General features: G+C 34.1%; 4 protein-coding genes across 5 annotated transcripts; 2 read left to right on the forward strand and 2 right to left on the reverse strand.

The window, feature by feature from the left end:
- Positions 1-1,167: 1,167 nt before the first annotated feature.
- PUB49 (plant U-box 49) lies at positions 1,168-8,585 on the forward strand. 2 transcript variants are annotated; one of them, XM_085667457.1, is made up of 12 exons: positions 1,168-1,532; positions 1,637-1,699; positions 1,786-1,889; positions 4,342-4,433; positions 4,519-4,608; positions 4,701-4,776; positions 4,908-5,281; positions 6,174-6,430; positions 6,517-6,805; positions 7,371-7,481; positions 7,573-7,775; positions 8,175-8,585. In XM_085667457.1, exons 1-12 carry the CDS (start codon positions 1,405-1,407, stop codon positions 8,281-8,283), a joined length of 1,896 nt encoding a protein of 631 aa, XP_085523583.1. In that variant the 5' UTR covers positions 1,168-1,404; the 3' UTR covers positions 8,284-8,585. The 2 variants fall into 2 exon arrangements, with proteins under 2 accessions (XP_085523583.1, XP_027914239.1); XM_028058438.2 differs by lacking the exon at positions 8,175-8,585 and having other exon boundaries at positions 1,172-1,532; positions 7,573-8,089.
- Positions 8,586-12,907: 4,322 nt separating this feature from the next.
- LOC114173792 (protein SHORT-ROOT-like) lies at positions 12,908-15,363 on the forward strand. The gene has a single exon (XM_028058395.2). The coding sequence runs from the start codon at positions 13,582-13,584 to the stop codon at positions 15,028-15,030; it is 1,449 nt and encodes a 482-aa protein (XP_027914196.2). The 5' UTR covers positions 12,908-13,581; the 3' UTR covers positions 15,031-15,363.
- Positions 15,364-17,573: 2,210 nt separating this feature from the next.
- LOC114173714 (uncharacterized) lies at positions 17,574-21,659 on the reverse strand. Its single transcript, XM_028058272.2, has 3 exons — positions 21,296-21,659; positions 20,090-20,705; positions 17,574-18,787 (listed from the first exon to the last, which is right to left on the reverse strand). The coding sequence occupies exons 2-3, from the start codon at positions 20,642-20,644 to the stop codon at positions 17,936-17,938; spliced, it is 1,407 nt and encodes a 468-aa protein (XP_027914073.1). The 5' UTR covers positions 20,645-20,705; positions 21,296-21,659; the 3' UTR covers positions 17,574-17,935.
- Positions 21,660-24,093: 2,434 nt separating this feature from the next.
- LOC114174215 (uncharacterized) lies at positions 24,094-26,771 on the reverse strand. Its single transcript, XM_028059006.2, has 9 exons — positions 26,522-26,771; positions 26,216-26,397; positions 25,739-26,014; positions 25,555-25,613; positions 25,421-25,457; positions 25,233-25,304; positions 24,982-25,132; positions 24,710-24,877; positions 24,094-24,637 (listed from the first exon to the last, which is right to left on the reverse strand). The coding sequence occupies exons 1-9, from the start codon at positions 26,699-26,701 to the stop codon at positions 24,278-24,280; spliced, it is 1,485 nt and encodes a 494-aa protein (XP_027914807.1). The 5' UTR covers positions 26,702-26,771; the 3' UTR covers positions 24,094-24,277.
- Between the last annotated feature and the right edge of the window lie 1,086 nt (positions 26,772-27,857).

Here is a 27,857-nt window from a genome sequence, read left to right on the forward strand (position 1 = left end):
TTAGAATCGTGAGTTAATTTGATTTATTATGTGTTTGAGTTAAATTAACTTATTTTTTTTTTATTATGGAAGAGAGAACGGATTAAACTTACTTAACTCATTGATTATGCGGGTTCGAGTCAAATTGAGCTCACTTAACCTACAGTCCACTTATTTTGTAAAAAAAAAAAATTCTTTTTGAACAAAAGAAAAAGAAACATTGATTTCTTTGTATTTATCTGCATTTTATATATTTGAGATCCTACAAATTTTAATACTCGAAAAAAGATAAAATTGTTTATATCCTACAAATTTAAATATGCAAAAATAATTAAAAAAATATTTTGTATTTTTATGTCAGTTAGTGAGTTAAACAACTGAACCTATCAACTTCTGATGGGTTGAGTCGGATTGTAAAACTTTTAACTTATCAAAAAGTGAACTAGTTTTGACTTACTTATTTTTAGCTCAATCAGTAATGAAAATCAATAAACGATTAACTTTGACATATAATTGAAAATTTATTTAATCATATATAATTATGTAAGAATATTATATAGTCGATATAAAATAAGTAAAATAATCGATGTCCACAACATTCAACAAATATTTATTTAAACATTCAATTATTTTAGTTAACTTACTTTATATGTTTTTCTTAATTGTTATAATTATGTTTATGAAAAAGAAAATGGTAAAAATTTTGTTTAAGTGTTTATAATTTTAAATATTTAGTTTTTTTTTTAAAGTAAACATATCAAAGTATTATGTAAATATTATGAATAATAAATTTATATATTTGAAAAAAACATCTTATTTTAGAATGTTATAAAAGGATAGACAAACGGTAATTTAAATTAGAATAAAATAACACACTACTAGTAATGTTTAAAATCAGTCGCAGTAAAACGTGATTTAAGTTTAAAGAGAAGAATATAGTCATAATATTAATTTAAGTCTATAAGAATTGCGTAAGATTTTAAAATCAATGTCGCGTTCGTAAGTTTTATTTAAAAATTAGAATAACAATAATAGTATAAAATGCGAATTAATAAGAAGGTAAAGAAAACCACTCTATTTTTACAAGAAAGTTACTCACCGAAACAAGAAATTCTGGCACGATTTTTCTAAATAAACAACTTTGATGATAAATTTTATTTTATAAAATAGCGGGACCCGTTTCATTTTTGAAATGTCAAGAAAGAACTATCCAACCCAAGAGTAAACCCGGCCCAGGAACGACTTAACGGCGGTGTTCGGTAAATCGCGTAGCCCTGCCAAGGCGGTTGTGAGAGGGGAGAAAGATCGAGCGGCGGGGTCAGTTTCTGAAAATCGCCAGAAAGTGAAGCAGAATCTTACGAATAGTCGCGTTCAATTGCAAACAGAGTAATTTATCAGTGATTGTGAAGAACCCTAGCAGCAACTATGGGGAAGAAGCAACACAGTAAAGACAGGATGTTCATCACCAAAACGGAGTGGGCAACGGAATGGGGAGGCGCTAAATCCAAAAACAGTCGCACTCCCTTCAAACGTCTTCCCTTCTATTGCTGCGCGTACCAATCCTCATAACCTCTCTCATTTTCGACATCTTTTCGACCTCTTTTCACTCCATTTTTTATTCATTCATTCTTTCATTTTTTTCTTCTCCTTGTTTTAGGCTTACGTTTACGCCCTTTGAAGAACCTGTCTGCACTGCTGATGGCAGTGTTTTCGATATCATGTGAGTATTTGTGCGATCCCTTAAGCTTCTTCTTTTGTTACCGATTATTTAATTGATAGATTGATTTTGCAGTTCTTTTTCTTCAGGAATATTACTCCCTATATTATAAAATACGGTAAACATCCAGTCACTGGAACTCCTCTCAAGCTGCCGGATCTCATTCCACTAACTTTCCACAAGAATTCAGAAGGTTATCACTTTTTCTTTTTCTTTATAATTTTGTGTTAAGTTGGGTTTCTATTTTCTCGTGTTCCTTCTTTTAAGTCAACTGCTTCATTTATCTGGGTGTTCTATTGGTAATTAAAGTTCATCTCTTAACCGTACGAGTGTATGAGTGTGTTTGACATGCCAAATAAGCTAATCTGTAGCTTATTATATTTCTTATAAAGTTGTTTGATCAAATAAAGAAGTTTGGTCAACAAACCATTTCACTAACCTGTGACTGATAAGCATTAAGTTTCTTTTGGCACATCAGTTACAGTAAATGACATGGTTCTGAAGAATAAACATGGGCAGAGTTTAATTTGACAGTGGCTCCAAATATTTTACCCAATGGGTCAGTGCCAAACGTGTTGAAGAAGTTCGATTTAAAGGACCAGAAAATTGGAGACTATGCCAAGCAAACTCATTCTTTGACTTAATTGGCAGAGGCCAAGCCTATGGGGAAAAGCACCACAATGCTACAAAAGGACATAGCAAAATAGGCCAGATTAATCTCTAAGCTTATTGTTGCATTTGAGTTCTTCCAGTTTAAGGAGACATTTAGAAAAAAAAAATTGTCTGGATCGAGCTTCCACAATTTCAATCTGGAGGACAAGGTTGATTATTAAGATGATATTGTTACTACTATTAGGAAGGGGGAAGTTAGAACTAGAATATTAGTTAGTTAGTTAGACTGATTTAGTGACAACTAAATATTATTGTTGAAGGGGAGGGATGGAATTGGAGCATTTGAGTTTGTAGGTATAATAGAGCTCAAGACTTCTTCTTTGTGAGAACACTAAACGTTTAGGAGTGGCTGTCTCTAATGATTAAGAATAACACAAGATTTATAATGATTCACCTTAAACACTTGGTCTATGTCAGAATTCTCATTTAAGAAACTTTTAAAAGGGTTCCACTAATAAAAAATTGTTTATGAAGCAAGTACATAAACCACTCTGGGTTATCATGAATATACAAGTCACTTTTGGCTATCCTGTCTTATTCTCCCCCTAAGACTAAAATCCCCAAGTATTTTTAAGTGTCACTTCTGGCTACAAATAACAATGAACTTACGAAACAACTCTTGGAAAAAAGATATACAATGAATGTTTTCTTCCAAAGGTGTAACTTCACATAGTGAAGAATATTACAAGATCTTCTTTGACTATATGGAGACTAAAACAGAGAATGTAGGCCTGTAAGCTTTTTCTAAGAAAGTAGAATTGTAGTTGTGTGTTAGAATGTATTTTGTGCATTGATTTTTGCCTTGTATTTATAGTTCCTCAGGAATATGGCTGTTGTAGAGCAATCTTCATTTTTATATTATTGAGTAATTATGATATAGTTTTCCTTTAATCTAGATGTGCAAAATCACTGGAATTAACTAGACTATTATCTCTTGCGTCACAAATAATATATTTTCTTTTCATCTTAGCATCGTGTGATTAAGAGCTCATTTTGTTTTAGGTGTATTCTTTCCATATATTGCATAAACAAAGTCATTGTAAATATTTATTCAAATATAGAACGAGTTTTGGATGCTAATTTTAAACTACTGATTAAATCAAGTAGTGTGAATAAGATAATTGTGTTCCAATGTTTCCTTTATTAACTATGTTATAACTGTTAGATCGTATGGCTTTGTTCAAGTATAGAAGGTTTATTTTAAATGTACTTATCTATTAACTTTATTAAAAGATATAAGTAAAAATGCATAAATATATTTAACATGATATCATAATAGGATATTTCATTTAAATTTTAGCTATATAAATTATCAGTAAAATTCTTAATGCAAGGGTTGTCTAGTATTCCTAAACTTCTATGGGATTTTAGACCGTCGTGGTCTTTACAGAGTTCAATTTCAACCAACATTCATCATGTTACCACAATATCTAGTTGAAGATGACATTTAGAAAAACTATTGGGGGGAATCCGACTTGCACAGTCTCAACCATGATGAGGACAAGGTTGATTTTAGGAGGGGTGGTGTTGTTAAGTATAGAGTATGTGGGAATTAGTTATGGCAGTTAGAAATAGTAGTTGGTTAGATTAAATGGGAAACCAAAATAAATAGGACTGAAGGGGAGGAAATTCATGGAGATTGGTTATCCTTTGTAAATCGAGTGCTAGCTCTTTCCATAGAGGAAGCTCTTGGAGGAGAGTGATCTCTCCTTTTGCGTGTTCTTTCCATTCAATCCAATAAAACCTTTATCTCATTCCGATTTCTATTCTCGGTTCCGAAGCATGGTAGTTTATAGCTTATAAACTTGTAGCTCATTTATTTTTCTTCCATTCCTTGAATATTTAAATACACCACCCTTTTTACCTTCACTGAATAATTTTTACGTTTGCCTAACTATTTTTATTTTCAATAAATTTTTTATCTACTTTGCTAGCTATTTATTATTGACCAACCTTTGTTTGTCATCCTGCAGGAGAATATCACTGTCCAGTGCTAAACAAAGTTTTCACTGAATTTACACATATTGTGGCAGTGAAGACTACAGGAAATGTGTTCTGCTATGAGGTTTTTATTTTCGGGATCCTTTACTTCAATAATGCTAATTTCTTATGTAGATGCCATTTATATTTATGTATGTTGTCGGAATTAGGCTGTTAAAGAGTTAAACATTAAGACAAAAAACTGGAAGGAGCTCCTCACTGATGAGCCATTCACAAGGGATGACCTTATAACCATTCAGGTAAGTTGGGTTTGAACAAGAACATTTTTTTTCTCTTGCTTCATCTTTCGGTTTCTTAATATCAAGTTGTGGTGTTTGTTTACTATGTGCAGAATCCTAATGCACTTGACGACAGGGTTCTTCTGGATTTTGATCATGTTAAAAATGATTTGAAAGTTGATGATGAGGGTATGCTAGCTCATTTATCTTATGTGAGCTATAAATCTCATATTGGTCTTGAATCTTGATGTTGCCTTTTTTTTTTTTTAATGTTATTAGTATTGGCTTTGACACATTCTATTTTTTCTACTTACCTTCAGAACTACAGAAAATGAGTTCAGATCCTACCTACAACATAAACATGTCGGGTGATATCAAGCAAATGCTTCAGGAGCTTGGAACTGATAAAGGAAAGGAAACTGCAATGCATGGGGGTGGTGGTGGCAAGGCACAAAAAGAAAGGGCTGCTGCACTTGCTGCCATCATAGCTGCAAGGTCCCGTGTGGATGAAGATTCCAAATCAAATCCAAATAAAGAGGCCAAAGCTCCTCAGGCATTCAGTATAGTAGATGCTGCATCTGCTGCAGTACATGGAAGAAGTGCAGCTGCTGCTAAAGCCTCATCAGGTGATAAAACTGCTGCTAGGATAGCTATGCATATGTCTGGTGACAGGGCGCCAGTGAATGCAAAGATGGTGAGTTTCTTAGATGTAGTACCCTCTTTTTCACCAATACATATTGAAATCTAACATTTGCAAATTAAGTTGTCCTTTCAATGTACATTATGCAACTGTTAGAGATGTAGTATAAAAGAGTTCATTAATGCTTCTTCTCTTGACTTAAAAAGCTTATAGGTGGAAGATTCACTTGAATGTTTCTGTATTACATCTGTGACTGTGACTCATGGTTTTATACTAGAAAGGGCAAGGGATTGGATCTAACTAACCCCTGATACCATTAATGTCTTTTCACTTAACAACTTCAGCTTATTTATTGGTAAAAATCATGAATGATTTTATGTTGTACCTTTTTATATTATACTTGTAACACATGGTTTTAATACTAGAAATTACAAGGGGTAGGACCTAGGTCACTCAAAAATTATTAGCTCAAGGTGGGAAGATTGTCCAGGGCTAGTGACAAGCCAACGTGAGCTTAACCTCTCTCCCCACCCACCCAACCAAGGATTGAACATTTTCAGGTAACCAAATACCAATTGGATAGACTTATAGACTTTGATGACACTGTATTAGAAATTGAGAATAGATGGGCCCTAGCATAACACCAAGAGCTAACTCAGGGTGGGGATTGCAAGTATTATAAAGTACTACTTTTTCTATATTTGTTGCTAGCCGGTGTGTGATCTCAACATATTGTAAATGTAACATTGAACCAAAATCATTCATCTGTCTTTCACCTAAAGCTTTAGTGGTTGAGTGATGTATGAGGGTGAATGAATGTTTCACGTACCTTTACCTAAACACTTAAATTCTCAGGTAAATGTTTTTATATGACATCTCTTATAAAGATAGGGCAGTACTCACTTTGCTATGTATTATGAACTTCTAATGAAGTTACCTGTTTCAGGTAAAAAGCCGTTTCACAACTGGTGCTGCTTCCCGTTCTTTTACTTCAACATCATTTGATCCAGTTACAAAAAATGAATTTGAATATGTGAAAGTTGAGAAGAATCCGAAAAAGAAGGGTTATGTACAGCTGCATACGACACATGGTGATTTGAACATTGAGCTACATTGTGATATAACGCCTAGGACGTGTGAAAACTTCATCACTCTTTGTGAGCGGGGATTTTATAATGGAGTTGTTTTTCATAGAAGCATTAGGTTAGGTGTAATGACATCCTCTGAATCTTTCTTCCCTTAGTAAATTAAGCCTTAGATTTATGGTCTCATAATCCATTTTTGTGCAGGAATTTTATGATACAGGGTGGTGATCCTACTGGTACTGGTCGAGGAGGTGAATCCATATGGGGAAAGCCTTTTAAAGATGAACTTAACTCCAAACTAGTTCACTCCGGAAGAGGTGTGGTAAGCATGGCAAATAGTGGCCCACACACCAATGGTTCCCAATTCTTCATCTTGTACAAGTCTGCAAATCATCTAAACTTCAAACACACAGTTTTTGGAGTAGTTGTAGGTGGCTTGACCACACTTGCTGCCATGGAAAAAGTTCCAGTTGATGATAATGACCGACCTCTGGTTAGTCATACTTTCGTTTTATTGTTGATGCAAATCATTGTTCCCCTTTTTTTTGGTTTTATTCTTCTCAAATGCATAAAGTCTCAACCTGTGTAATTGCAAACATATGATCACAAAATACGGATCTGCTTTAAAAAAGTAGATTCTTATGCCCTTGTACATATTTTGTTATCTTCTGCATAAATATATTCTTTTCCCAAACATCTGTCTAGTTTGGACTTCGGGTTTTGTGCATTAATTTTTCGTTGTGGGTACTGTTTGTACTGCTACTACAACTCCATATCATTGTATCGTGTGGGATTACAATGTTTGCGCACTTTCATTTATTACATTCACTTGTAGACTAACTCGACCACAGTATAATACATTTTGTGTTTCCTTGTGCCTTGAGTGCTTGTTTGTTAATGGTGGCAAGTTTTTACTGGTTTGAAGAGTTGATATAATATATTAACAATACTTGGTTTAATATCTGATGTTTCCTAAATGAACTATACACTATTATCTAGCGTGCCATTCTTGCTACTTCAAACAATGCGTTATGTTCCATACGTTTTTCATACTGCAGGAGGAAATCAAGATAACGAGTGTCACGATTTTTGTCAATCCTTACACGGAACCAGATGAAGGAGAAGAACAGGATAATGCCACAGAGAAGAATGTAGAGGATGAGGATAATGTAATATTAATGATCCATAATAGTTGAGACATCTCTCGCCGTTTTTTTTTCTTACTTGTGAATGGTTTTTGTTAACTGTCCTATGTTTCAGGGTAAGGTAGGCTCATGGTTTAGCAATCCTGGTGCTGGAACATCTGAATCTGGAAGTACGGGGGTCGGTGGTGGTGTCGGCAAGTACTTGAAAGCTAGGAATGCTCAAGCTACATCTGCTAATCTTGATACCAGTACAGCCGTTGTAGGAAAGAAAAGAAAAGTGGGAGTTGCCAGCAGTGACTTCAAAGATTTTTCTGCATGGTAACAATCCCAATTTCGTACAATTTGTAAAAATATGTAAACTTCTCCTGTAACTTATTATATTTGCAATGGGGGAAAATTGACGGGATAGCGAGAGAAGAAATTTTGCTCGCCATTCAGGTTTTGTACAATATATGTAGCGTTTTCATTGGATGCAACCAGAGTAGAATCATTGCGCGGGTTGTCTCTGGTTCCGTCGCTGCATTGTCAGAATTTCATAATTTGGTTATGGATTTGATAGATTGGTTCTCACAAGATTATTAGGGCCTTAATATACATTGTTTAGCTCTATTATACATCTCCATTCGAAGAAAGAGTTACGGTGTGTACATCTTTTAACAGCTCTGTACTCGCTTTCTGGGGGCATTATCAATCCGATCAACTTTTGCTTGCTTGCAGGGAACTTAATTTATTCCTGCTCAGTAATCAGTTGTCTGGCGTGAATGGTAAGTTGAGGCAGGGTAGGGTGGCATTCCCAAGGGCACTTCAAGTTATTGAGCCTAGCTAGGTTTTCATTGACTTTAGTGACGGACTCCTGGTTACATTTTGGCATCATATGCAGCTACTGTACAATTCATAGTACAGATATGACACTACATTTATTTAAAGTGAAAAATGAGGAATCTAGGTATCATGCTACCAAGGAGAACAAATGGAAGGAATCCATTTGATGGCTTAGCAGCAGGTTTCATGCCAGAATCATACGATCCTGTAGCTTTGCAACAATTGTCTTACTATGGATACGGCCTACCCACTACTGCCCAATCCATGCACATGTCTCACCAGTCAATAGTTTAAGTGCCTGACTTGAAAGTGTCGTATCAACATAATAATTTCTTCTATTCACGTAATGCTTCAAAATCTAATCTCTTTAAATTTAATAACTTCAAATACACACAGTTACGTAAGATACGATGGAACAGCTCAATTTCTTAAATGTTGAGTAAGTTTGTTTTATACTTATTTGATTAGACCACTCTATGTAATATTTTTATTTCTTATAAATCAATATTAGCATTTTTTAAAATCTGTAATTAAAATTTTGACTAGTCTATCTTTCTTAACTTACGTCTTCTATCTGTTTTGTAATTAACGAAATAATGTAAGCTGATAACTTGTCACACCAACTTAAAATTGGATGAAATAGTCGTATAATTTTTATTATATATATATATATATATATATATATATATATATATATATATATATATTTTACAACAAATTAGGTCCATGAAGAAATATTGGACTGACAGAACAAAAGTAGGTACGTGTAAAATTGAACGAATTAGTTGGTATCTGAGTAAAATATAAAAGAATTGTGACATATATAACCAGACCAACACGTTTCAGAATCCCTGCAATGTTTTGGAAATCTACAAAGGTAGAAAGATAACTTTAGCATCATGATCATAGCTTTGGCACCCGATGTAGAAAGATTGTAAAGGCAAGGGAAGGGGGTTTCACTGCAGTTCAAAATTTCTGCTTTTAGTGTACTGGACTCTCATAATTCTCATTCGTTTATTTTGGTTCCAAAAGCCTTCACTTTTGCTTACTGATGATGATGATAAGAAAAATATATTATTTAAATAAATAAAAATAACCAAAAGATAATTTTTTTTCTCGTCGTACGGTTGAAATTTTGAAAGAGCGTGAAAATGAATACATTTAATGGAAACATTTTTATATTTATGAAAATATTTTATATTTTCTTTCCTAACATTCAAACTTTTCATTGTTTGTTAATTTTTTTTTTCAAATAATTTAAATACACGAGAGGAATTTGACCTTTTTATTTTATTAAATTTGACCGTTTTAATGATAAAAGGTTGAATCAAGTTTTTTCTATTTATGAACGAAAATAAGCATACGACTCTTCAATATTCAATCAACTCCTTAATTTTTTTCTTCTAAAAATCTAGCAATGTGACATTTGGGTACATTAAAATTAATTTTGTTAATTTTATAGATTTTCATCTTCGTTACAAATTGAATTATGCTTAAAATAAAATTATCAATATTTATTTGTCAACAATTTTACATTATTTGGATGGAAATAAATCGTTACTTTTAAAATTGAGAAACTTAATTGAATATTTTACTAATAGTGAAACTAAATTGACAAAATAAATAAACAATTGAAAAATAATGAAAATTTTCAATCCAAAAACATTTTTTTCAATAAATTGTGAAAAATTAATATTTTTATTTAATATCTTTCTATGTTATTTTTTTCACTCAATTTTCATATAAACAAATAAAGTGTAAGAGTATTGTCTCCATATATATATGGAGACAATTCTGTAGAGACACGTTTAATAAACAGTGGTTCAACATTTAATTATGTTGTACTAGTTTTTAAATTAGAAGTACATAGTATACTCTTTTAACTGAAGACATTTATTAATCAATTGTTTTACGGGTTTTTTCAGGAATATGGGATACTTTATGGTGTCAACCATTTTAATATATCTGTAAGAATATCAACAACACCTGTTTCTTGTAATATTAAACTGCACACAACTACGATTGAATTTACGATACTGAAATTGGTATATAAATTTAACTTTTCGGTATTCGACAACGGAAAAAACAAAACAAAATTCACCCAACCACATCTGCATGCAGTTAAGAAAAACACTGATACCTCAGTACCAAAGATACAGTAATTCAGTACCATCAAAATGCTACAGTTGTGACGTTAAAAATGAAATCCAAAAGAACTTGACTATGTTTTACAATGTTTTATTTACATAAGAAAGTATGTTAATGTAAAAATTATAAATTAAATTAATACATTATACTCTTTCGTGAAAACATATTTAATCGAGTAAGTTCTTACTTTGATTCTTAAAAATATATACCGTCGTCACATTAATGTTTAAAATTCAGAAAATTTTAAATATGTTTATGAAAGTACAATCTGTTAATAATCTGTGTTATGAATGAACCAAAATAAAAAAAAAAATTTATTCATTTAATTCGAAAAAGTAAATATATAAATATCATAGAAATGAATTCATAATTTAATAACCTTTCTTTTGGGATGATGTCAAATTTAATGCCAATATTATATCAACTTATTCATGTTATATATATATATATATATATATATATATATAAATTCCTTAAAAAGTGTTATTTTTAATTTTAAATTTGATAATATTTCACAGTGATACAAAAATAAATATATTTTTATATCAATTTGATTTTAAGTAACAATTGTAAATGTTAGAGTGAACTTTAAGCCTAATTCAACTTCATAACACACCCAATGCATTTCTTCACGCCGAGATATATATATATATATATATATATATATATATATATATATATATATATATATATATATATATATATATATATATATATTTCTAAGTGAAATAGAATATTCAGAAATTTCGCTAGGATAGACTTTAACTTGACTCTAATATCATTTAGAAGTGAGCTTAAAAACGTAAGATAAGGTGTGCACCTTACTTATATATTATAAAATTGTCTTATATGTGAGACTTTCAATACGAAAGACTTCGTATTATTCGTCAGAAACCACATTAAATATAATTTTTAAAGACATCCTCACAAAATCAGGAATCTATGATCAATTGAAGTTATTTTTTATATCATATAAATGTTTCTGTAAATGGGAAGACAAATATTCTTACAGGTTGTCGGCAAGTTAAACAGTTGATAATTAATATATGTTTCAGAAAAATGATAACGAATAAACAGTTTGTGCTGTGAAATGGAGAATGAGTCCAAAACTATATCCATGGCGATATCCAATATATAATAAATGAAAAAAAAAATGTTGGTAAAAATATTTAGAAGAATGCCCCTGCGTTGCACGGGTTCCTTGAAAAGTAATTGTCATATTTCATAACTTGTTTTTTTCCTTCTATTGAGTCGAAACTGTGGCGCAGAGTGCGTCCCATGTGTTAAACGATCATAGGAAACACCACAACAACATCATCCATCGATACATCGTAAAAATCATCTTTTACAACGATACAAATTAAGAACAGCACCTGTTTCAACAAGTAAAGTAAAATATACATAGCATTATTTCTTTTTCTTCAGAAATTCTTAGATAAACACGACCAGATCACTTTACCAAGTACGAGTGCATTGATGAAGTTGAATTTACAGTGATGAAACGAAAGAAATAAATTAGTATCTGCGAAATGACGTGTAGCGATAATCGATTTAATTTTATTTTTATCTCTGCTACAGTCCAAAGGAAAATAAACTAGTATTTTGTAGATGTGGCAGTGACATAGCAACTATAGGCTTTCTTACAAATGTAACAGCTTTTTAAATAAAAAGAAAATGGATATGGGGCTCACCTCAACAACAACAGCAAAAAGAAAAGATAAAAGCCGCCAATTATGCAGTTCTTTTTTCTGCTTTTTTGTTTATTCGTTTGCAACACACAGAACACACAGAAGAAGAGGGTCTTCACTTCACCTCTAGTATTCATAGATGAATTTCATCAGCTACAGATACAGTTCATTGAATTTGAAAGTGGTTGAACTTTTCGTACTGCATATATAATATTGGACTAACCGTTATGTGGGGTTGAATTTAAAATATGAAATAAGTATATATATGATGAAAGATGAATTATTATTGATATGTTGATTATTTAGAGGTGTGAATTGGAAAATAGTGAATTTGGTGGTTGAGGATGAAAGCAAAAACTACATGGATAATCGGTGATCCCCACCAATTTACTCTTAGAGGAAAGAAGGAAAAGAAAGAAAAAGGGAAAAGGTTCTTGGGACTCCCTTTTCTGTTTATATCTATGGATTTCAGCATGGCTAATATCCTGTCTCATCTTGTCGGGAGCTAGCTAAATGGCTTAGAAGAAAAGAAAAGAAATGAAGTGATTAAGGTGATGGAGAGGTCAAAATATAAAGTGATTTTTTCCCCCCTAATGATTGAGGAAGAGAAAGAAATTAAAGAAGCCGTGCAGCTTTTGAAAGAAGACCCTCCACACAATAATCAAATGGTGTCTAATAATAATTATAAAATAAATGGGGAAGTGAATCGGTAATTGAAGAGGAGAAAGAGAAATGGTTATAATGGTGTGGAGATAAAGTTGGAAGGCATGCCCTAGAAGTTGGCATGAGAAGGAAAGAATAGTAAAGAATAATAGTGGGATTATGTAAATGGTTATAGAAAAAGAGAAAAGTTGGTGAGAGTTTTGGCAGTGTTTGGAGAAGGATTAGGAGGCAAAGGAGTGTGAGTGCGTTATGGTGAGATAAGAGAAGATAGTGGGTTTGTTTGAGTTTGAGGAAGATGATGATGATACACGCCGGCAGCTTTACTCTTTCTTTCTTTCTTTCTTTCTTTCACTCTCTCTCTCTATCTCTATACATCTCTACATACACAATTCGCACGCCTGCTCCCACTCATCCAATACAAATACTCTCTCAAACACCTTTTCCTCACACTTTCTTATTTTTCATCTTTTGTCAGACACAATTCTATTCTAAGCATCAATCCCATATCCTTATTATTTTTATTTTATCTTTCAATAAACAACAATAACCTACAAAACAAACCCAACCCCTCGACTTTTGTTTCCACCTCACCCCCAAAAATTAACCCACATAACAATTACGTAACTTTGTATATACACATCTATGGTAAGTATGTAGTGTATGTGCAAACCCAATCCATTCACAATTTCCTATTCCACCGCCACACCACCGTTAAAAAATCACGTTACGTCCATTCTCTTTGGTTGGTTGAGTGGGGAGGACGTGAGTGATGTCCATGCGAGTCAAAGGTTGATAAACCTTAAATGGATACGACGTTGTTTGGGGTAGTGAGATTCCAACATCGGGTTCAAGGTGATCAAGATCAATCCCTCAACAACTCCACCACCACCAGCAGCTCTCGATCCTCCAGACAACACAACAATAACTATCCCTACCCACAAGAAGACGAAGAATGCTTCAACTTTTTCATGGATGAAGAAGACCTATCCTCGTCTTCTTCTAAGCACTACTATCCCTATCAACCCCACCCTCACTCCACTACACCAACCACCACCACCACCGACCTCTCCTTCTCCCCCACTCGCGACGCCGCCTTCCCTTTCCAGCTCTCCGCCAAGTGGGCCAACGACATCCTCCTCGAAACCGCACGTGCCGTCTCCGACAAGAACACCACGCGCCTCCAACAACTCATGTGGATGCTCAACGAGCTCGCCTCCCCCTACGGCGACACAGACCAGAAACTCGCCTCCTACTTCCTCCAGGCCTTCTTCAGCCGCATCACCCAGGCCGGGGACCGGACCTATCGAACCTTAGCCTCGGCCTCCGAGAGAACGTGCTCCTTCGAATCCACGCGCAAGACCGTGCTGAAGTTCCAGGAGCTCAGTCCCTGGACAACCTTCGGACACGTGGCGTCCAATGGTGCCATCTTGGAAGCCTTGGAAGGCGAGCCCAAACTACACATAGTTGACATCAGCAACACCTATTGCACCCAATGGCCTACGCTCTTCGAAGCCTTGGCCACCCGAAACGACGACACCCCCCACCTCCGTCTCACCTCCCTCGTCACCGCCGCCTCCGCGCACAAGGTCATGAAGGAAATCGGCGCCAGAATGGAGAAATTCGCCAGACTCATGGGCGTGCCCTTTCAATTCAACGTCGTTCATCACTTAGGTCAACTTTCCGACTTCGATTTCAGCGCCTTGGATATCAAAGAGGACGAGGCTCTGGCTATTAACTGCGTCAATACTTTGCATTCGGTCTCCGCCATCGGGAACCACCGTGAAGCGGTGATATCCTCGTTGAGGAGGCTGCAGCCGAGGATCGTGACGGTGGTGGAGGAGGAGGCGGACTTGGACGTGGGATTGGAGGGGCTGGAGTTCGTGAAGGGGTTTGAAGAGTGTTTGAGGTGGTTTAGGGTTTACTTCGAAGCGTTAGAAGAGAGCTTTCCGAAGACGAGCAACGAGCGGTTGATGCTGGAGCGGGCGGCGGGTAGGGCGATGGTCGACCTGGTGGCGTGTTCGGCGGCGGATTCTGTGGAGCGGCGGGAGAGGGCGGGGCGGTGGACGAGGAGGATGCATGGAGGTGGATTCAATACGGTGGCGTTTAGCGAAGAGGTGTGTGATGACGTGAGAGCGTTGTTGAGGAGGTATAGGGAGGGATGGTCAATGGCACAGTGCTCCGACGCCGGAATATTCCTTTCGTGGAAGGACCAGCCGGTGGTGTGGGCCAGTGCATGGAGGGCCTTGACGTAGCGTAGAGGAGAATGACTTGACGTGAGTAATGAGTTGAGGGACTGAATCCCACGTGCTCTCTGTTCTCAAAGCACGTGCCCCTGGCTCAGCTGAGGGCTTTTTTTTTTCTTTAAGCTAATTCATGTCTTTTTTTCCAGTTTGGTACGTAAGACAATGGGATTAATCGGAGGGTATGAGGATGATTGCAGCAATGGGATTTGCCTGTATTATTCAAAAAGGAATCATCGACTAAATTTATTTTCATCATTCACTTTTTTCACATTTTCCTTTTCATTTTTCAGAATTCCTGTTGTACACATACTTTATATATATTATATATGGCTTTATGTTTCAGCAGTATCATCCCTGTATCCATTAATCCATTAATGTCCAGAATAGAATTGAAAAGAAGAAGCTGTTGCTTCGTTATTCTGGCAGATAAAATGAAAAAGAAATTACAATCACATTTGATGGCTTTTTTACTGTCTCCTAAAATCTGGGACCATTTCCAGCTAAAAAGAACGTTCTTGCGTGACCATTCAATAACTAGGAAAAATAGTAATGAATTGTCAATGATTGTGAAATTGTATATTCCTCTGGAGTATATTTGTTATTTTATTTTGTCATTAATAACAAATTGCTAACTTGTTAGGCTAAAATATAAGTTATTGTCGCAATCCAAATGTGTAGGTTCAAGCATATTGATTATTGACTAAGTTAAAGCAGGTGGTAGTTGATAATTGATATAAATTATAATTATATATTATCCAAGCTAGTCCAGATTTGACCAGAAGCATAATTGTTGTGCGTTTAACTAACCGTTAAGCGAAGGCATGAAACATAACTTAATTAAGATGTTGAATTCCGCGATAATCTAGTATTTTACATTATATTCAAGATCATGAACAGACATAGCAAAAGATTTAATTCATGTTTGGTCGAAAAGAAAAAAGGATTTGGTGTTTTGGCGTATGAAAGATGATATTGAAAGTAAAGTGAAGGAAGATAGAAGCATAAATAAAATGAGGTCGTTATCTAGTTAATGGGCAATAGAATCTTAGGACGGCCAGCAAGTTGCGTTATTGGTTGGAATATATGTCATTAAAAGGTGCATAGTGATTAGTGGGTTTAAAGGTTTTAGTGGACAGCACGCTGTGTTTGAATTGGTCTTCTTCTTTGTTTATTTTTTAATTTTCTTTGTTTCTGAGAGGCTAAACTATACTATACTATACTATGTATTATATATATATATATATATATATATATATGGGAGGTGTTTTAACTTTAGGGTGTGCATGGCCCCCACAAAACCGTGAGGGGTAAGAAAGATAAGAGGGGGCTCATCTTTTTCCTAAGAAAGCGAAGAAATTGGTAAGTACATAAACAATGAAAAGGAAAAAATATGAATAGTGGGTTCATCTTTTAAGGGTTGCACATCTTGAACTTCTGATGAGACTTGCCCCCTCCACGTTAACATATCCACTCTCCACTCTTTCTGCATCTTTTCCCTCCTCATTTTAAAACATTTATAGCTTCTTTCTTTTGGTTTTTATTAAAGGGAGTTTGATGCTGGCCCATACCTTCTTCTGCAGGTTTAAGCTTTTCTATCCTTTTCTATACCAATGACAATGACAAGCTCATGTCTTTATATTTTTATGGGGCCAACTTCATGTACAATGCTAACTTCACTCTATTCATCTCTCTCTCTCTCCCTATTAATCCCTTTTCGTCTTAAACATACATTCCTATACATTATACAAAAAATATATATATCAAACTTCAAACTCAAATTAAAAGGATTTTATGCTATCTTTATTATTCTACACCTCTCCTGAATGACAAAGAAAACAAGGATCAAACTTGAAATTAAACGGATTAATGGCATCTATATTCTAGTTTTATGTACTTTGGTTGTAATTGTAGTTTTATGTATTTTTAGAGTCCACACAAGACTCTGTGTTTGACATGTAAGGGCCAGCTACTACGAACTCCATAGAGTTGGGCTACAGAATTGGGCCCAACGTTAGGAAGAAGGAGAGAGAGAGCGTGTTAAAAAAAATTATTGTAGAAAGTTTATTCTGGAACCCATTACGTGTGTTTTAGAAAGTTCGTTCTGGAATAGATTACTATATTTTGGAAAACTTGTTCCAAAAAATTTATTCTGGAAAGCCTATTCTCTGATCTAGAAATTCTATTCTAAAAATTTTGTTTCAGAAATTTTGTTTTCGAAATGATGTTCCTAAAAACCAATGTTCTATAGTATACCCCTTCCATCTTCTATGAAAAAATCTCGGGCTCTGGGCCGCAATACAACTATACTTTAAATTTGAGTTTGACTTCAATAATAGAAAAAAAAAAAAAAACTTGAGTTCCTCTAATCATGTTTTTATCGATCCTAAACACTGTGGTCGATATTGAAAATATTACCGAAAAAGTGTCGTTCCCGTGAAAAAAATAATCTGAGCTAGAGGTGGGTCATCTCGTGATGCTATTAAATAACCCAACTTATGACCTTCACTTCTACGCAAGTACGTGAAGCAATTCGAACCAACTAACCCAAAAAATGAAAATAAAAAAGATGGACTATAGAGTTGTAAAAAGTACACACGTGAAAGAATCATTTACATAAGTAAGAAATAATTACATGATGATGATGCCGTGACACAGGTGATGAACAATGCTGGATTATTAGCAAAATTCCAATGAAGTGGATAATCCTTCTCGGTATACATGCGCTCCCTCAATCTAATCTCAACTTAGCCTAAATTAAAGTGAGCAAATTATTGAGACACAGGCTTCCTTCAAGTGCGATAATCCTCAAAAAGTGAGCTTTCCAACAAGTGCTTGACATGCAACACGGTAAGGTATATATAACCGTATATCAAATATTTGTATATGACAATGTACAAAGAGAAGTTACATTACATTACTTGAAGCTGCTCCAGCCGTGAGGCAATCTCCATTTTCTGTGCCAATAGATAGACACTCTCGACCACAGAGGGAATTCAAAAGTGTACTCAAGAGGGTGATCAACAGGTCCTGCCACTATCATAGGCAACCACACATATCTGGAGTCTCTTAGGTCGGCCGGATTCCACCGGTCCGCCATGAAAATAAACGAACCGGGTAAGCCGGGTAGAGGAAGCACAAAACTGCTCTGAGCAAAGAAGGTTGTGAGCCTAAACATTTTGTTTCCTCCAATGCAGGGATTCCCAATTGTTTCCCAAGGCCCCAAAATGGACTCGGCTGCATGAGCCAGCGCCTCATTTGGCGCCCACCCTGTACAACCTGAAGTGATCATGTAATATGTGCCTTCATGTTTGAACAAAGCTGGAGCTTCTCTGTGTTGTCCCACAAGAATCCTTCTCATCACAGATGTCACGTTCAGATAATCTTCGCTAAGGGGTCCAATGTGCAGTTCACTGTTGTCTTCGGAGGAGTAGATAAGATATGCAGTGCCATCATCGTCTTTGAACACTGTCATATCCCTGCTTTCATATCCGTGGGGTCTTTGGCTGCCAAGATAATCAAATGGCCCATCGGGTGTGTCACTGATTGCTACTCCAGCAGCTGCTTTCGTGTAGTTGGCATCATCGATATGCATCCACATCACATACTTTCCGGTCCTCTCGTTGTAAATAACTTTTGGCCTCTCAAGCACATTAGATGTGTGCAGATCATGGGTTTCATTTGTTTCATCTGCTGCTAATACAATCCCCTCGTGTTTCCATGTCCACAAATCCTTCGAAGAATAGCAACCAACTCCAATAATGTCGACCTAGTGCAAAAAGGAGAACATGACTTCAGTTTGCAGATACTGGAAACTGAGATTGTAAAGAGCATCAAGAATTATTTCAAAAAATGCAGACTTAAAGAGCATACTAATTTCCAGAAACAAGTTTACTTTTCATAAATTTGAGGGTGAGAAAGCAAAGGCACAGATAAAAATAAATAAACCATGTGGTGCTAACTATATCTTTCATATCAGCAGCATCTATCTGAGGAAGGAATAAAAAGATTGTTCATGCAAACTGGCCAGTGATACAATATTATGCTCAAGTTATTCCGTACAAGATTTTTTCCTCTGTGATAGCTAACCACATGTATATGTCAATTAACATGGTAAATTCTGAAAATTGTAATTGCCATCACTTAAAGTCTTACCATCTGGATGAGGTAAGGGAACACAACGTGGAAGGTAAAAAGTCTGGATCATTAAATTTCTTTGCTTTTGAATACAGGAGCCAAGTAAATCACTGACTCTAACTTGAATAAATTGAACTATTTGGGTGAAACTTTTTCTAGGATTATCAAATTGCAGAAAAACTCCAATGTTATGGAAGTATAAACTTTTACTCAGTGACAAGAACTATATTCAGTGGATTCCTGAGAAGTAACAATAAGAATTCTGAGCATTGATTATGTAATTTCAATTGTAGCAGGCTTCATGTTCAATGGAAGGAACCACCAGGAATTCCATCTTCAAATTCAAACTATTATATGAACTGCATCTTAAGGAATTCAAATCCATTGGGTTAAATATCAATCAAGATGACCTTTTTTTTCAAATAAAAGCTCTTACTATCTTTGTATTTGATCCAAACTGAGAAGACTCTTACATTTATTAATATCCCCATTCGCGAAAATGGAAGGACACTTATATATTCATATAGACCAACAAGAATATGGAAATTTTGGACAACTGTAGCATAATAAGAAAAAAATGAGACTTTTGAAACATGACATTTCTCTGCCAAAGACTCCAATACAATTATTAAGGTAAACAAGACATGTTCAGAAGCAAATGGAGGTAAAGATGTATCGAAACAATTACAACAATCAAACATGCATCTCTAAGCTGCCGAGTTCTTGTTAACCGGCCAATCTTATTCTTTTTCTTTCCAAAGATAAACAAAAGATGAAACCATCTAAACATTTCACTCACTTACAAAAATGACAGACACTTTCACAACCACTAAATGTTTATAAATTATGATAAGCTACATAATATACTACAGCAAAGACGACAATTATTAACTTACAAACAAAAAGAGAAGTTCAATTGAAAAAATTGAATTACCCGAGCAGCTCCTTTCTTGTGAATTTGGTAGGTAGGCCCATCTTTATATTCACCGTACCAATAGTATGTTCTTGATTTTTTATCATAGAGAATGCCTCCTCCATGAGCTTGAATAGGATTTCCATCGGTATCCAACCAAATTCTCCCAGGGTAATAGTAAAAACTTTCATTTGCAGGAGTCTGTATTGGATCTATAGTTTTTTTACGACCAGGAAAAAACACATGTCTCAGTTGGGAATTTTCGTCCAGGAATTCGTCTATCAGTGTTGTTGTCCGCTTAGGTCTACGTTTTGCCGCTCGAGGAGACCTCTTCCCCTTTGGTGGGGGGATTTGAATGTTCTCCTCTTCAACCTCTTGAAGTTCAATGAATTGGGGATGATGGTTCAAGCGCAGTTGAGACTCTCCACCAGTTCTATCTGTGTGATGGATATAGGTATATAAATGAAGCAAAAACAAGCATCCTAACAAGCTCAATACCACAACAGACATTGAATATCTGCTCCCTGCATTGCAACCTAGTATCGTAGGTTTCCTGTATTTGTTCCTCGTCCTCATTTTCCCTTCCTTTTTATCTTCAAAATAAAGCTGCAGCTAACCAAATGCAACCTGTGGAAACCTGATAGATAACACAACCAGATAGAAGTCAAAAACATAACTTCCCTATACTCTTAACAATTTCATAAACCAAAATCAGTTCAAAATGACTAACTGGGTTTATCACTTTATCCCCTACACAATAGGAGTTTCATAAATCAAAATAGGTACAAAATGAAACTGCAAATAACGACACCGTATAGGTTTATCACTTTATCCTTTTTTTTTCTTCTGGTATCCTCTTTGGAAGACAATCCAGTTCTCGATGTTCAGTTGGGCACCATTTTATCCCTTTCCAATTTCATGAACTTTACACATACAGTAATAGAAAAAGTAAACTGCAACCAGTTTCAACGCTTTCGATTGGATACAATAAATCACCCTCTCTTCCAGGTTTGTTAGAAGTAATTGAAGTTGAAACCACTATTTTTACCCTACTCTGTATCTAAATACTATAACAACTACCGCCAATTAATCATTCTAATCAACAGAGTTACACCCTCATGGGTCAGATCCATTAAGAAGAAAAACCTAATAGGTGCACACAATAAAAGCAACAGAATAATCAGAAACCAGGGAACAAAGGCAAAGTGTGAGAAGAATGTCTCTGACCTGGTACCACCCGAACTGTGGAACAACCAAAACACCCCGTCATGCGGTTTCGTTGGTGGCTTTTGAGGGTCACAGACACACTGGCATGACGCAACCACCGAACTAAGCTTAGTCCAAATACGAGGTAAGAGAGAGAAAGCAGGAAGAAAAAAATGAGATGATGTTGGGTAAGGTAAGGGTAGTTAAGTTCCGATGCAGTTTGGATCTGAGTTTGAGGTTATGACATTGATTTGCAACCAAAGTTGTGCTTCCCTGTGTCTTTTGGTACCGACCCCAGCAACAGTTCTATTCTAGAACTTCTCTTTTACCACAAATGTCTCATATTGCACTCTTTCCTTTAACTAATTTCTTCTCTTTCCTTATTGTTACTTGTCTCAAATATGGAACCATTTTATGCCATTTATGTTCAATTCTTCACAGTGAGACTATGTTTTTATTGTTCCATAGTGACACCTTAGCGTTTGAATTCACTTTATTTAATAACCTTAGAGCAAAACGGGATAATGATTTGTAATCTAACTCCACTCGTCTGTTAACTTTCCCATGCTGTGAACACCACAAGAGATGTTCAATAAATTGAACTTTGGGGTGAAAAATTGTTATGGTGAGACGTTGCTATGTGATACTGGCACTAACAATGCTGGTAAGCAATAATTAGTAGTTACAGAAATTATAGAGAAAACACTTCTTTTATTAATCTGAGATTGGCTTTCCTAGATTTAGATTTGAGTGAAGTTTTGTGGAGCAATATAAAGCAAAATTTAAATAATTAGAAAAATACACCAAAGGGAAAGTGGTGAATCTGAGGATTTTCTATTTTGAGAAATGATAATGATGACTATATTTACGTGAATTTATTTATATCCAACTTTCTCGCCAAATTAATTGTAACATAACATGTTGGTAATATATTATTTCGTTAACATAAAATCACAGTACAACTGTTGCTAATATTACTCATTCTCGTATTAAATAAATGTATTATTGTCTCATGATGACTTTTTGGTATTGGTTGAAAACGCACATTTCATGTGCAATTGTTTAATTACTTGACTTAGCTGGTCCTTTTTTAATGATCATAACTATGGATGACTAACAAATTCTACCGCTAGATATATGCAGATACAAGGATACAATCCGTAACACGCACGGAATGAATATTATTGATGAATAACTGTGAATAACAAATTCATATATTTTTTATATTCGCCTATTAGGTTGAAAAAATATTTTTAAAATATTAATAAATTAATTTTAAATGTATTATTTTTTATCAGTTGATTTAGAAAATTTTCATTTTTTTTATAAATTATCAGTCAAATTATTTAAATAAATTATTTGAACTTTATTTTTGTTTGAAACTTATGAATGTTATGTATTGTATTTTATTTAAATTTCTAGTTAAAATATACTGTTAAATATTAAAAAAATAATAAATATCCACGAGTACCCGTGGATATCGATGAATATTAAAAATTATATATGTATAGCATAATGGATATCCACATAGATATGAAAACAAGTATGAGACAGATATTATCCAACAAATAAAGTAAGAGAGCCGCCGTGTTGGCATCTCTAGTGAAAATAGTCTTGTTAACATGTGCCAATTAGAAAAATAAATAAAAATTTATTATAATTCATAAATGAGTGTATTTAAAATTACGGAATAATACATTAACATACAATAATAAAAAGAACCCCATTAACTCGAAATTAATTTTAATTTTCACAAAAAAAAATTAGGGACTAAAATATTTTTAACTATTTTCTTAATTATGTTTGACTCAAGCCACTCATGGTTTAATAAAATGTTTGTAACAATATTTGATAAATTAACATTCTTAAATTATTTAAATCTTGACATGGATATAAAATTACTCTTAACTAATTATCATTTAAAAATATTTTATATACAAGTTATAATAATTATTTTGATAATGGAACTTAACTACCCTTATATATTTACTCAATCAATATTACTTAAATGAATTCACTTAAAAGGATAAAAAGTTTGCATACTAATATTTATATGATTAAATCTAAAAATTGATTATTAATTAAAAATTCACAATCAAGAAAAAGTTGATATAACTTGATTGAGTATTTCTATATGATTTTTTTATGAAGATGACTAGAAAAACAAAAATACAAAAAAATAAATAAATAAATAAATGAAGTCGTAATAGCTTTCTCATATGCTTTCTCTCAACTTTTATTTTTAACTTTTGCAAAAATTATTTTGTACAAACTTTTTAAATATTTTTTCCAAAAAAAAAAAATCTAATCCATATATAAGATCATTTTAACTTATAACGAAGTCAGATACAATTTGTTTTTCATATCTTTCCTTAAATTAGTGTTTATCGAAAAAATGGTTCAAATACTTTACCAAGTTTTTATACAACAAACACTTGAATAAAAAATCTTATATAAACTATCTCTGCCTCTCTCCATTAAAAATAACACTTTTAAGAACCATATATCCTTTGAGGAGTGCTAGTAATTGTTTTTTACTTGATTTTATGTTTTTAATAAATTTTAGTGGCTAATTTTGAAAAAAAAAATGCGTTAACATTTTTCATGCTTTTAAAATAAAACTAGTAATGAATAGATTTTTTTAATATTTTATTAAAATAGCTTAGTTTGTAATGTAACATAGGGACAACAGATATTGTTAACTTCAGATAAGTGAAGAAAAACTCACGATAAAACGTAAAACCAGTACCATATAACTCATACTGTCGTTACACTGAAATATATATCTTTATTTTTTTTCTCACATGAAATATTCACAATTAAAACAAATCATTCCAATTATTTACATTATTCTCCAACTTTGTCTTACGACCAGCACAATGTTATTTTCTTTGATAGTATGGCTGAAATTGGAAAAACTAGAAAGGAAAAAAAAAAAGCAAAAAACTGCACCTAGCTATATCTGATATTCTACCTTTTTAACTTTGAAAATGAATAAAATTCCTATGTTGATGATGGTGGAGTCCTAGAATATATAGAAAGTGGTCTTCCCCATTGAAGAGCCTTTGCCACCCAGGTGAATACCAAGACTACCATAATAATGGAGAGAGACAACATACTTGACCATAACAATTTAGTTGAAACTCTCATCGGTTTGCATTGATTTGAGACAATTTCAGCAACTTTGTTCTTCACAACTGTGCATTTTGACAGTCTTTGCAATTCTGGATATATATCCAGCAAATCCTGGATGGATCTGCTGTAGGCATGAGCCATGTTGTATGAAGCTTCAGGAAGAAATCTTCCCTCTTTTTTGCATTCTTTTCCTGTGCCCTTTTCGTGACAGGTGAACTTTGCAAGAATCTACACCAAAACGCCTTTTATTATGAATGTGGAAAAAGTAACAAGAGAGTAACTAGTTCAGTGAAGACTTACTTTTGATAAATCACCAATCCTAATGGCATTCTGAGGGCAGTTTTGTGGAATGTAGTTAAGGTTTAAGGGTCCAGGGAAAGGGTCACAAATTTTTATGACTCCAATTACTTCTTCATTTTCTGCACTAACTCCTAAGACCCGATAAATCACTGACATATTTGAATTCAACTGAGACACAACATCATTGTATTAGAACGTAACAACACATTAGAATTGGAAGGAATTCATTGATTCCCTTCTATAATTCTTAATGAAGAAACCAAATTTTCTACCTCAACTACAAATCTGTGGATGGTGTCGCCAATTTGAGCTATCAATTTCCCAGAGAAAGATTCATTCATGCACGGCAACATCGACCCCAGGCTACTGTTTTGTGGGTTTTTTTCGAAGTCTTCGAAAGCAGTGCATGCATCTTCTACAAAGCTGCATGCATAGTTCACACTGCGTCGTGAGACTTGAAAAGAGGATTCTTTTTCTCGCATCAGAATTTGACTCAACAATGATGAGAGGTTAAGCTACTTACGTGTGAAGGAAGAAATCAAAGCCAGTCAAGAACCAGCACAGGCTTGTTAAGATCCAAAAGAAGAAAATTATGCTGAAAATAATGCAGAAAATAAAATTCATATGCATAACGTAACGCTGAAAAGAGAGACTACACTGTTTATTAATTAAGTGTTAAGAAATTACGTGGAAAATGATACTTTATCTTACATTATAAACCAAGGACGCCAATGCAGCAACATTAGAACTGAGTCAAAAAACAGCAAATTGAGAAAATAATTAATCGATCTCAACCAATACTTTAAGGAAATTAGCATCGTAACCAATTGTTTAATGATTGGTACCTATTGCTGCAACCAGTGTCACCAAGTTGACAGTTAGAACAACGAAATGTGCTACATACCTATATATATGTCACATTTAATTATACGAAATACAAAAAAAAAAAGTTGGAATTAATTATTAGAGAGCAACAAACACAATCAGCATAAATGAAATTAGGGATGTTCAAAGGGAAAACATATATACGATGTATGAGTGGCCTGGTCGAATGATTGTTCACTTCTGTCAATAAAACGGCGTATCACACGCGAGTTAGTTCTGAGGTTCTGAGTGGTGGAATTCAAAAACTCAGACATTTGCGGATTGTACGGAAGCAAAAGAAACTGCATTTGATTCGTTGTTTTTAAGACTCTGCCAAGGGTCCCAAGAGCATCTTCTCCTATGCCTACCACAGATTCTTTCAGTTTTTCTGTCCTCTTTAGGGTCTTCTGACTCGTTGTGATGACAAAACTTGAAGCAATTCTGTCACACCACCCAAATTGCCTCAATTGCAATTTTGTGTAATAATATTACGTGCTTGTTTGTATAGTCTAAATGGATTTTCATGCCACGATTTTTCAGTTTGTCAATTTACAATAAAGAATGTGGTGATGTTGAAACTATAGAAATGTTGGATAATGAAATAATTTCTCTAAAATGGAGAATTAAAAAAGGGAGACTTACATGGCGAGAGATGTGAAGAAGAGAAGAAGAAAGAAAATGTGGAGATGGTAATGGTCGAAACAGGTTAATGAAGCAGAGCCACCGCATAGACACTTCACTATAAGGAAAATGGCCAAAACCAAACCACATAGCAACCAAACGCAGGCAAATGCGTATCCATGGACTCCTGTAAATGCCGCAGACTGAAAAGGATCAGAAAGCAAGTGTAGTAAACATACATATCATGGTCACAAACACGTTATTGTTTTCTAAAGTTTAGATTAAGATAAAGATATAACACAGGATTTGAAGTGAACAACTACTGACAGCCACGTAATGGTTGTTTCGGAGGTCGAAACCTCCATTGTAGTCTTTGAAATGTTGTAAGGGATCGGGTCTATGGAAGGTTGTTTCACCAACGTGGGACCCTGAGGAGAACGATGTTTGTTGAAACATGAGGAAGAAGAAGAAAAGAAGAACTAAGAAGCGGTTGGTTGAGTTGAACATGGTAGAGTTAGTCTCTTTTCTGGTTTTTTAGCGAAGGGGAAAATAAAAGACGACATTTGGTGACTCAAAATAGTGACAACTTTTTGTGTGAGAAGTGTGACTTACTAGGTAAGGTAAGAATAGAATAGCTTGTGGCATGGTTTAGTTCAACATTTTTGTTAGAGTGAAGGAAGGACAAATGGCAGTGTTAGAGATGGAGGTAACGAATCAGAAGCCGAAATAGTTGCTCCATCAAGTGCAAGAAATTGACCACTTTTAATTGTTTGCTCCATGCATGCATGCATGCATGTCTTTACTCTATTTTTATGTATCGTTCCTTTTTTATTTTCTCACCTTTGCTATCTCTATTTTCGGTTCTCTTTTTACAACTTGCTAGTTCAAACTACACACATCACAGAATGAACAAAGTAAAGTAGTCTTTGCATATATACCTTTCTTTAGAATCTGACATTGCACTTCACTCCCCCCTTCACTTTACATAATTTACGTAATTTAAATGTATGAAAAGTTATACACAAATTCTCTTTTATTTTTTTAAATTAAATAGCTTGCGTTCTGCTTAAACTTTTATAGAGATGCTTAAAACGAACAATTAATTAATACTATTGAAGTTATGTATCGGTCTAATCGGATGTGTAATAAGAAATATGCTACGCAGAGACATAATAACTTTTAGAAGATAAATAAATGTTTTATAAATTGAAATTGACTTATATATTAATTAATTTGTAGAAATATTCTCGTATAACTTATCTCAATTATTGTTCATATTATAATTTTAGTTTATGGAATGTTCATTTTGTTTCTAAAAGTATTTATAAAAAGAATTGGAAAAAAAATTATGAAGGAAAGTCATATGTAGGTTAAAATGAGTTCAGATTATCATTTTTTTTGTGTTGTTTTATGTGGAGCATTAAAAACACAATACTTTAATATTTTTAAGATGTTTTTAATAAAACTTTAGAATTTCCGTTAAAACGGCGTTTATTTATTTCATAGTAATAGGAACGGATAGGGTAGGGTGCATTTAATTTACCATTCAATAACGTCGAATAACATTTATATGTAAAACACAAATATTTGAAAGAAGCCACATTAATTCAATGAAGGTGGCCACCACGTAATATGAATAATATAGGAAGCATTATTATCAAGA

This window comes from Vigna unguiculata, chromosome 2 (assembly GCF_037176805.1).
Source record: "Vigna unguiculata cultivar grain cowpea cultivar isolate G323 ecotype 2 chromosome 2, ASM3717680v1, whole genome shotgun sequence".
Classification (NCBI taxonomy): Eukaryota; Viridiplantae; Streptophyta; class Magnoliopsida; order Fabales; family Fabaceae; genus Vigna; species Vigna unguiculata.

Coding starts and splice junctions, on each gene's coding strand:
- PUB49 (XM_085667457.1), top strand. CDS start 1,405: ATGGGGAAGAAGCAACACAGTAAAGACAGGATGTTCATCACCAAAACG. Junction 1,700..1,785: donor GGCAGTGTTTTCGATATCAT/GTGAGTATTTGT, acceptor CTTTTTCTTCAG/GAATATTACTCCCTATATTA. Junction 1,890..4,341: donor TTTCCACAAGAATTCAGAAG/GTTATCACTTTT, acceptor GTCATCCTGCAG/GAGAATATCACTGTCCAGTG.
- LOC114173792 (XM_028058395.2), top strand. CDS start 13,582: ATGGATACGACGTTGTTTGGGGTAGTGAGATTCCAACATCGGGTTCAA.
- LOC114173714 (XM_028058272.2), bottom strand. CDS start 20,644: ATGAGGACGAGGAACAAATACAGGAAACCTACGATACTAGGTTGCAAT. Junction 18,788..20,089: donor ACAAGAAAGGAGCTGCTCGG/GTAATTCAATTT, acceptor TTTTTGCACTAG/GTCGACATTATTGGAGTTGG.
- LOC114174215 (XM_028059006.2), bottom strand. CDS start 26,701: ATGTTCAACTCAACCAACCGCTTCTTAGTTCTTCTTTTCTTCTTCTTC. Junction 25,614..25,738: donor GACCAGGCCACTCATACATC/GTATATATGTTT, acceptor ACATATATATAG/GTATGTAGCACATTTCGTTG. Junction 25,133..25,232: donor TTTGATTTCTTCCTTCACAC/GTAAGTAGCTTA, acceptor CTATGCATGCAG/CTTTGTAGAAGATGCATGCA.